Consider the following 11,054-nt stretch of genomic DNA (forward strand, 5'->3'; position numbering starts at 1 on the left):
CAGTCATCATTAAACACTGAAAATGAAGGAAGCATGGATAAAAATAAACATGAAAAATGAAGTCAAATAAGTGAATTTTGACCAAAACATGCAAAATGCCTTTTTGTTTTGGCTTTCTCTGAGTAGTTTTCAGACCCTTCCCCTCATTAAAGCATTACTAACTGACTAAAGAGACAGTCAGGATTCTACTTGGGCACTATATGAAATAGTATGTGTTTCCTACTGTTTCACACTATGTCTTTTATACAAAGACTAAAATGTTTCTGGGGAATGTTTCTGTTTGTGAACTAATGTGTTCATGACCTTAAAGAATAGTGAAAATGCATCTGGCTGCTATGGTGATAAACCACTTTAGGCACAGCAATGCCTGGTGCATCCCAATGAACTCAAACCTAGTCATCTGGCTTGTTGTCTTTACTGTACTGTGGGGAGCATGAGAGTTCTTTTGGCAAGTGATGACAATGACATATAAAATCCTCACACTCTCATGAAAATGGAGCATTTACATGAAAGACGTTAACGAAAACTGTTGTTTTTTTTTTTTTTTAAAATTCATTGCTTCTGTTTGGAACCTCTGAGCTTTCTCTTCTGGGCTGCATTAAAAACAGTTCAAGCACAGTTTCCTGACTTTTTTCTTTTTTTCTTGTTTTTTTAAAGTCCCTGAACATTTTATTTTTGTGAATCAGATCATGGAGTCTTTACTCACACTGTATATGTGTGAGGAACTTATGCTGTGGCTTGTCCCAGGGAATTCTGTGAGCCTGAACTGCAGAGTAAATTCAAAGTAAACCAAATGAAGGAGCATTCAAGCATAGTGTATACAGGTAAGAAAAAGGGATGTATTTTGCCACTGAACATTTGCAGTCACACATCAGCCTGCAAACAGCAGGATATTTTTAAGCACAGATATTTTCATGTCTCTTCTGGAATCCCTATCTCCTGTCAGGTCTTATGCAATGTTTGTTTTATATATTTCGTTGTTTCCCAGTGTCAGATAGTCCTTTCCAGCACAGGCCGAAAGAACATGAAGGTCCTTACTGCCCTTATCAGCAGTGTTTGATCTCTGAGCATCCTGGTGCCATTGATAACACACACTGAGCTGTACTGATCCTGTGGTGTGAGGGGACACAAATCTTTTTCATTGCTTATTGCCATACCTCCATGAACTCCTAGACTGAGATAAAAATGGACAGCACACTTATATGGTATCCACATTTAGCATATAGAAAGGCCAAGTATTTTGAAAAAAAAATACAGTTAATGACAATTTTTATTAATGTGCTGCTTTTCTGAATGCTTTATTACCACATTAGAAGCCTAAATTTGCAATTGAAAACAGCTGCTCTTTGGCTTACTCACTTTTTATTTCTTGAACCAAAATAAGCAGTATGTCCTACCAGAATCTCAAGCTTTTGAAAAAAGTATCAGTTTTCATGAACTGTGAGACCAAGAGTTCTCCACTGATTCAAGTTTCAGTGAGACTTTTGCCTGAGAAAGTATAGCAGAACTGCTTGACAATGCCCAGAAACAGCTGCCTCCTACTTAGTAGGTCTGTTTTGATCCCAGTTTATTTTGTCTTGGGAGAAAAAAATAAAGTGACCATTAGATGTAAAACAAACACATTCATTTACCTAGAAGAATAACAAATATTAGTTACAAATATTAATGTTAGGTAGAGCATATTGTATTTATCCCCTCAAGGATGTGGTGCTGGTATAGTTTGCATCATCAGAAAAGCACATCTATATCTGGTAATGGAAAGTCTGGGAGTGTCTAGAAGCAATTTAGCATAAAAGAACTTTGAGTTGTCATGGGATTGCCACAGGTGTAAGGACAGTTTTTCCTCCCATCACCCATCTGGCTGTGTTGTTTGCTACTGCACTAAATATTGAGGCTGCTCCTGAGGCATCTCAGCAGACCTCCGAGGAAGTGGCAGTAAGCTGAAAGGCATAAATCCCTCTCTGGACAACAGAAAATCAGCTGGGAACAAGACAGAAAAATTGCTAATGCCTAAAGAAAAGCTGCAAGCAAGTTCCTTGTCTGGAGACAGGTACAGCTTGCTTATCTTCAAGTTATGATTTCCGGCCTTTAGAAATCTCAGGTGTACTGAATTGTACTTGGAATATATGTTTTATATTGCTTTTGCTGTGATAATATACTCTTTCTGCCTTGAAATGAGATTTGCAGAATACAAAAAGGCAGCTCTGGAGAAGAGTCATCAAAACACATTGCTATGTTTTTCTTATTTCCAAACACCAAGTAACATTTACATTACATGCAAGGAAGCCAAAACAGGCAACTGAGCAGAAAGGAGAGTTGGAAACAGCAAATACGTAGAAAGTTCAGAAATGCAGTTTATCCTAATGTTTACCCATACTCTAATGCTTCAAGAAGACCGAACACTTTGACACAAGTTGAACAGCCTTTGCCAGCCAGACTGCTTGATGTTGCATGGGCTCTGCGACAAATCCAGTCTGTATAGGAATGCTGGCATTGTTTTCTATTCAAAGAGAGCCCTAATGGCATTAAACCTGAGTTGTGGTCTGACGTGTTTTCCTTCCTCAATCATCACTTCTCTACATTGCCACCAGCTTTTTCTTGAGCAGTTGCAGTATGATATTCTACTAGTTTAAAGCATGGTCAGACTTTTATTTCAGATTATAAGAATTGATTTTCATATATATTCTGCTACACTTGGTACAGAGACAGGAGGTTGTGAGTATATTGTGGCAGTACAGAAAAGATTGCTTTTAAGGTATGATGACACTCAGTTTCTGTTGGCTCCAATGATATTGCAAGAGAAAGAGGAAGCAGGAGTTCCTTAGCAATTTTTGGATTAAGCCCTTATGCAGCATCATAGTTAAATTTGTCTTTAAAACTAAGCATATGTTTATGTTCCTTTTATAAAGGACAGTCATGCAGCAACTGTGGCTATAGCAGACATGAGTGGGTTACCCCAGTAACCCATGCAGACATCCTGCACAGGATGAGATGCTGCACATTTTTGTAATTCTCTCCACTAATATTTGTCTTTGCTTTCACAGACAGTAAAAGGGTCTTATAATTTCAAATAAAAGTAAAACTGATCAGATATTATGAAATCAAACATCAGATGCTCAGAAAATAAAGCTGCATTGATGGCAACTGAAGCACAATAGAGTTAAGTTAACTTCATAACTTGAGTCTCAACTTGCTAGAGCTAGCTTCTCTGCTCAGATGTGACATAACCCATCAAATAGCACTGTACAGAGCACTTACAGAAAAAGTTAAGGGTTTATTCATTGCTATGCTGCTTCACAACCTCAACCACTGCAATCACTGTTGCTGCTGCAATTCAAATTTCTCTTTGGTTGACTTTGCAATTATATACGACGCCAACCAGAGTGAACATGAGAAAATGTGCCAGTCAGTGATACTACAGGCTGGATATTAGCTCCTGCAGTCACATCTACCACCTGTCTTCAAATCACTTAGTGTAGTCTAGCACTGTATCGTTGGAAGCAAGGAAGCCAAGCAGACTCTTCTTAAAGGTTTTGAGTAGCTGTCACCGGTTTAAAAAAGCCTTAGTAGATATTCCATCTTCACTTTATAGTACAGTGGACCTGACCTAAATCAGTGAAGACAGATTCCTGTCAAGGCTGCAGTAGACATCAGGGAAGGATGAGAAGACTTAGAAGAAAACAACTATTTTAGATCTTTGTACAGCACAACTCAAACTGCATTTATTGTGGAGTTCTGACACGTCCAAACACATTTTACTGCCTTCTGGTTTCCAGATGGATCTGCATCCAGAACACCAGAATACCACAAAAATGTTGCTTTTTTCCTGCCGCAATCAGAAGCAGCTGCAACAGAAGGCTATAGAAAAGTCTGATTCTTAGAAAATGCCTGTCTCTGTTTTTCAAAATAAAAGGTTTAGATAATTTGAGTAAACTCTGCAGGGGCATTCAAACATTTGGAGTTGCATTATGACACACATTTCAAACCCTTGGAAATATATCCTTCACTAGCTGTTTGCTCCTACTGAAGGAACTGGAGTACTCCAGTGGGTAAAATACATGAGACAGGATTCTCTTTTAGACCAGCACTCATCTAATAGGTGGCTTTGACAGTATCACTTAAACTCTCTGCTGTTCAGTTTCCCTGTTGATCTAGGGGAATCATGCTTCTAAAGTAATTTGTTGGAGTGTCAAGTTAGCACCCTTACTATTATTATTATTTTATTGACTGCAACCATGTGCAGTGATGAATTTAACATTTTTGGAGACAAATTGTTATTCAACATCCCACTGAACTCCAAAAATCCAAGGTGTCAAGAGACCCTAGGATTAGCTAACTCTGAAAGCTGAAGGTATACAATAATTTCAGAAGCTGTACAGCACCTTGCAAGATCAAAACCATAAGGAATTTTTTACTGTTCAGACTTCCACTGTAAAGCTATTGTCTGGCTTTCCAGTTTGACTTTGCAGTCCTTGTATTCAGCAGGTTTACACACCTACACGTGCACACCCTGTTCAAAATGCTTGCCCATATCAACCATACCATATGGAAATATGCATGCACATGCTGATGCATAAACCACATGGTGAGGTGCAGAAAAATGAAGGTGCTTTTAAAGTTTTTATTTTTATCTGACTTTATATAAAATTAAAAAGACAAGATTATAATTTAATGAAAGAATACCTTCATTGATATTAGTTCCCACTATCTAGTAAGAGGAGATAATATCTAAATGAATAAATATAAATAAGTGAAGAAGGTGAATATTAACTCTTGGGCTTATATGGAAGTTGACTGATACTTGCAGCAATCCTGACTCATAATAAAAACGATTTATTTAAAGATTTATTATGAACATTGCAGGAAAGGAGATAACAGACATGTACCACTTTGTTTACAGTAAAATTTCCTGTAAATTAAAGAGTTCTTATTCTCTGTTTGGTTTTGATTTGGTACTGTACCAAGTATCTGTTTATAAAAGGAAATATGATGGTACAAAGTGTACAAAGCGAATTGCAAGAGAGATTAACAGTCAGGGTGAATTTGCTTTAAAGTAAGTCCTAGTAACACAGACACAGTAGATCCCATGAAGGTAAGTAAAGCTGGTCTAAGGCAAATCTTTTGCGCACGATTAGTGCGAGTTGAACTGCCTGAAATTCCGGCCAGAAGACTACTCTTCAAACTGGAGTTGGTGTCAGCCCTGCAGAAAATGCACGAGTTGGTCTCAGTGTCAGAAGAATATAACTTTAGCCATATGCTATGTTTGAACCTCCCTAATCTGTGTGCTGTGCTGCAGTGATCTCAACCTCAAGAGCAGTGCTCTCTAAATGCTTCTTTCTGCACATTTCTGAGGAACTTCAGCTACTGTGATGTTAATGATGTTAAGTGATGTTAATCAAAACTGGAGACCATCAGCATAGTGCAGTAAGTGGAGATCCTAATAGAACTAAGATGGTTTTATTTTACTGAGATGCCAGTGCATACAGTAATGACCTTAGAGACACATCAGTGAGAAAAAGCCTGAACTTCCTTTAAGAAAAGGTTTGGGCAATGAAGAGATAAGGCAGCAAAAAAATGTTGCAGAGCACTACAAAAGAAAAATTTGATATAAAGTAAGTAGTGTGTTTCAAAGGGATTATGTCTTGAGGAATTTTTCCTGTAATCCATTTTTGTTGAGTTTTTTTGCTTATAATACTCCCTAAACAGCTTATTAAAGAGTCTTTTGAAGTCATATTTACGTGACAAAGTATGTTGCAACCTCAAATCACCTCATCCCACAGAAAATCGTCTGGGAGGAGTCTTGGATGAAGATAATGTATTCACAGTTGAAAAGGAATAATGAAAACACACATCATGTTTCATCAGAAAACTAGAAAACAACCTGTTTTGCAGAAGTAATTCCCTTAGTTGAATCATCCCTGGAGCCACCCTGTTATCTCTAGAGATCAGAGAACCAAGATTAAGGCCTTCATGGATCTCCAAAGTATCCACTCAGGGAAAGAAAACATTTGTGGACAGAAGTGCTGTATCTGGGTCATATTAATTCTCCTTATACATACAACAAAAGATTTACATGGAGGATAAAATACTGAATTATTGACATTACCTGGAGGCCAGGAGTTACACATGGGATTTACTCCAAACAGTTCTAAGATCCATTATTTGATATTTAGTGCTATGAAATTAATGCTGGTTTTTTTTAAATCATGTAGCTAAAATTTATAGACAATCCTGTGTGTACAAGTTCAATGGTTTAGAAGGTATGTTGGCACTTACCCGGGGGCACATGTTCATTCATGATGACGAGTGATGCTGGTGTAGGCCTTCTTTTCCTGATCTGTAAGCAGGCATAAACCAAGGAGAGTCAATAGGGTCCATCAACTGCCCCCCACACAAAGCAAAGCAAAAAATCCTTCCGGCATCCTCCCAAGTATAGACCAGTCAGAGTTAAAAAAGAAAATATTTAAAGAACAGCAGCATGTCACTGTATTACTGACTGCTCATCTGGTCTGACAGTGATCAGTGTCATGCTGCTGCTTGTACATGGAAAGCAAAGGCATGGGACAGAGCTTTCTAAAATACCTTTAGGATTTGCAATCATCTTGAATAAATTGTGGGGCATGTATTGGCTGACATATATCAGTCATATCTTCAAATATTGACATTTAGCTTTGCATCAGGAAAATTATTGCAGTAGCTTGTGAGCTTATATGTGCAAATACCTAGTACTGTCATAGCCCTCACAAGTAATCATTAATAATATTTTGTAAGTGCACTTAAGAGTTGATATTGCATGTATGCCTAACAATGAATTTATGATATTTCTAAACTGTGGCCAAAGATGTTACTATTTTTCTTTAACTAAAGAAAATACTTAAGACTTTCAAAAGAATATTTTCAAGGAGCATATACAACAGACCTTTACATATCAATATATAATTGTGAATTGTATGTAATTCTTATTATTTCAGTTTTATTTGGTTAAGTACTTTTGTTCTGTTAACACTGGTTGAACTACATGATATTGAACTACCCTCCTAAAATACACACATTTGCATTGAAAGCTTTGTGTTGCTTTACTAAAGCCTCCAGGCTATTGATATTCTATTGAATTTAAGGTAGGGATCAAGAGTATTTAAAGCTAGAAACCATTCTGACACAAAACCTCAATGTCAGTGCTTGTTCTTTTTTAGTTGCTGAGTCAACATCTGTATTTAGCTGGGTTCAAATTTTGCTTTCAGAGGTGTAAATGGAAAATTACATCATCAGGGTTAATGGGTTTATTCCAGATTACCGTAACTGTAGCTGACAGAGGAATTTACTACTTTAATTTCATCACACACCCACAATGAAACTGTATAGTACTTGGAATTAAACTCACAACATAAAAAAAAGGACTGCCCATAAATACTGGGCAGAATTTGGGCCACAGCATTTCAAAAGCCATGGGAATTCCGGGAAATCCTAATCCTGTGGTTCTCACAGATTTCAGAAAAATATCAGAACATATCTTGCTTGAATTCATTGCAGGACTGTTCTATTAGGTACGGACATCTTGCAGCTCAGAAATACCTATGGACAAAATGAAGACCCACAGCAATTCTCTCCTGCACCCTTCTAGTATTTCTTCATTCAGTAGTCACTCACAACTCATCATTTTCTGGCAAAGGTGGCTACCTTTTAAGAGACATGACATCTGAATATTTAGGAAACCAGATACCTGTCCTAAAGGTGCCAATAATTTTGTAGCTAATGGCAGGGAACTGTCAAGGTTATAATATTCCCCTGGTATTATCTAAAACTAGACTTACCAAAATAGAAGCAAATGATGAGAAGGACTTGCACTGAGATAAATATACTGGGTCACCTAATTACAATTTATCCAGCTTTTCTCATAAGATTCCCCATGTCCTTCTTTATGCGCATCTACATGTATCTGTACACAATAATAGGTATCTTTTCCTCCACAGACATCTGTATTGCTATATATATTATATGTATGTGTATGTTTTGGGAGTGAGTCAAAACCTAAAATAGCACAGACATAATTCCAATGTGGACATAAGTCAGGCATATTTCTACACATATGTATTTTTAAATATGCAAACCACTGTAAAAATGACATAAAGACTGTATGAAAATCATGAGAAATACAGGAGGTAACTGAAGTGATAACTATTGTGCAAAACAACTTGTATTTTCTCATGTTAAAATATAGGTAAATAAGCTGTCTTCTACGCAATATTTCCATTAGGTACCTATTATTGGCTTCATATTTTGTTTTATATACAAACAATATACTTTATTTGATTTGTTGAGAATGTGTATTCATGTGAAGTATATGTATTAGGATACAAGCCCAGTTACAGAAAAGGCACAACAAATATATATTGAATAAGCCTACCCAAGGTAAAGAAACCTTATTCTGGCTAGAGGACATATCCTCCTCCATTTCTGGGTATATCCAGACATTGCTATAACCTCCAGAGTGTTTAATCTATAGTTATGCTAATATAAGTTAGAAAAGCATTTAGGCCACAAGTGTTACCTGTTCTCACCCCACATCTCACCCCCATTCCTACCCCATTCCCTCAAAAGAGTGAAAGAAACTCGTCTTCCTTACCTGCTCAGCTGCCTCGGGATCTATTTGACTCTGAAACAGTGGCACAGCAAACTGTATTTTTTTAGGGCTGTTGGGCTCCATTGTGGACCTGAGGTGAGTCAGAGGAGAGAAGAGCCCGGAGCTTGAGACTCAGTCTGCGCCTCTCCCCGGGCACCCTCCCCACAGCCAGGCTGAGGGCTCCTCAGTAACAGCTGTAACTCCCGACTTAGCACGGGAATCTGCGTGAGCCGAGCAACTCCCTTATTCCACATCCACGGAGGTGCTGCTGGCTTGGCTATTTTCTTTTTTTTCCCCTCTTCCCTCTCTTCTGCAGTCCTTCAGATCCTCTCAGCACAAAGCTGAAAGGAACAATAAGCTAATTGTGTACCAGTCCACTTCTACATATGCCAAGCATTCACTCAGAAGCTAATTGAAAATGCAATACTAGCATTGCATGGCCTGGAGCCCTGGGATTTGAAAAAGAGGATCTCTCCACCGTACATTACTAACTGGCTGCTCAGAAGTGCAATGCAAGCTCCCTCTGAGTATTGCTGATGGGCTCTTAATTATTGATGAACACAAATCAGGAAGTTTTCAGATTTTGGGGGTGGAGGTAGCAGGAGGGGTGGATGCAATAATTCCATCTCTGTTACACTGTGCCAGAACCATTCTCCTCTTCTCACATATTGAACAACTGCCTTTGCTCTTTCAAACGTTTTTCTAAACCTTTTCCAGGAAGATTTTTGATGATGATGCTACATAGATGCCTACACTTTCATGAAGGTTTTCTGGTGTGCTAAGTGGGTTTGCACCTTAGGCTGGGTTTGTGGATTTAGACTGCGGTTTCTTGTGGTGGGCTCCATCTCATATGACTTCAGATACTGACAACATCCAAATTTAAACCAGCTATCTGGGTTCCCTCATGCAGAATGCATCAAAGGGCATTTCACCCTGTCCTAGTTAAGCAGAATATAGTATTTGCTGGAGATGACATTTTCTCTCCATTAACCCTAGAAAAAGTAAAGATGACTCAGACTAGTTACATCACTTGCAGATGGCTAAAATTCAGAGGGCCAAATCCTACTTCAGGGTACAAAAATCTGTGCCTTCTTCCAAGACCAGGAAAAGAATTTGGTCAATCGTACCAATAGTACCCTCTGGTAAACATAATTGATTTTCATTCTTCATTTCACCTTGATTCAAAAGAAGCGTATGACACGATACACAGTGACCACTACCTCTTTGCTTAGAGCACATGACCACTGCTAAGCAGCACAGCAGAGCTCCTGTGACAAAGGTGTGCTTGATATCAAAACTGCATCCCTGGATGGAAAATGCCCTAGAGACAGTTCAAAGGGCTATGCTGAAAGCTCAGGTCTAAGCCAAAGAGCATCGGGCCAACCTCCTGTTGCACACTACTGCCAACTGGGAAGAAAGAGAAAATGAAGTACAGCAGGAAAACCCACACTGGTCCAAACCATCACAGATTCAGCTTTACCTGAGATAAGGCTACCTGCAGAGAGAAAGCATATTTTGGTCAGGTTTTTGGAGGGCCTGTGAACTCTCTCAACAGGAAAGGGAAACACAACCAGCCAGAACAACCAGACAAAATTCACGGAGAGGAGTAACAACTTGAGTCTGCTTCTGACAGACTACAGTAAGGAAACAGAGAAGCAACTGAGTTCAGAGCTGAGGCTGGACATCACCAAAACTCAGAGGAATTTGAAAACACGTTTCTTGTTCAGGCCACTGAAAGCACTCAGGATTATCACAGTTCATCACAGGTTTATTCAGAGTCACCGAGTATTCTCCCACCTGTGCCAGTGGAAGAGGTGAGGAAGGAGTGGGGATCATGGTTAAGAACAATGCACAGGCCGTACACAGCAGAATAAATCAGCAAGCCAGGGGTGGAATATTTGTTTGGCTTTGATTTATACAAATGAAAACCTTTAACACATTATCAGAACATCAGGGTATTTCTGAACAGAGGCAAGCACACTAGCTAGTTGGTTTATAAAGAACCTGGGAAAGCTCAGGAGGCGAGAATACACTAAAAGTTAAAGATCCAGTTGACTCAACGATCAAAAATAACTCTCAGCAAGGGCTGAAATTGCCCTCCTCATCCAAATCGAAGCTGCAGTGTACCATAGTGGTTTCCAGCTGACAGCTTGTAGCTGGCAATTTTCCCATTAGATATATTGTGATAATTTAAGTGGCATAAACTTAGAATTGTAGAATCACAAGAGAGTCACACTTGGAGGGGACTTCTGGAGGTACCTGATCCCACCTGCTGCTTGAAGCAGAGCCTGAGATCAGGTTATCCTGGGTCCTCTTGGGCTGAGTCCTGAATATTTTCAGTACTAAGGTGAAAGGTTCAATTTACCGCAACGAAACAGAGAGACTCACAGAATAGTGATGTTCAGTGTTTCATACGATCATTTTTAAGCCTTCA

At 38.8% G+C, this 11,054-nt stretch overlaps 1 protein-coding gene across 1 annotated transcript in view; it reads right to left on the bottom strand.

Annotated features, from left to right (window-relative positions):
- PPP1R1C (protein phosphatase 1 regulatory inhibitor subunit 1C) overlaps window positions 1-8,874 on the bottom strand; it is a 54,162-nt gene extending 45,288 nt beyond the window's left edge. Inside the window, 3 exon segments of the mRNA XM_074872267.1 lie at window positions 6,277-6,337; window positions 8,624-8,748; window positions 8,751-8,874. Of these exon segments, the coding sequence (XP_074728368.1) occupies window positions 6,277-6,337; window positions 8,624-8,748; window positions 8,751-8,874 (310 nt within the window).
- Window positions 8,875-11,054: the final 2,180 nt, after the last annotated feature.

The sequence above is a fragment of the Strix uralensis genome, chromosome 6 (assembly GCF_047716275.1).
Source record: "Strix uralensis isolate ZFMK-TIS-50842 chromosome 6, bStrUra1, whole genome shotgun sequence".
NCBI lineage: Eukaryota > Metazoa > Chordata > Aves > Strigiformes > Strigidae > Strix > Strix uralensis.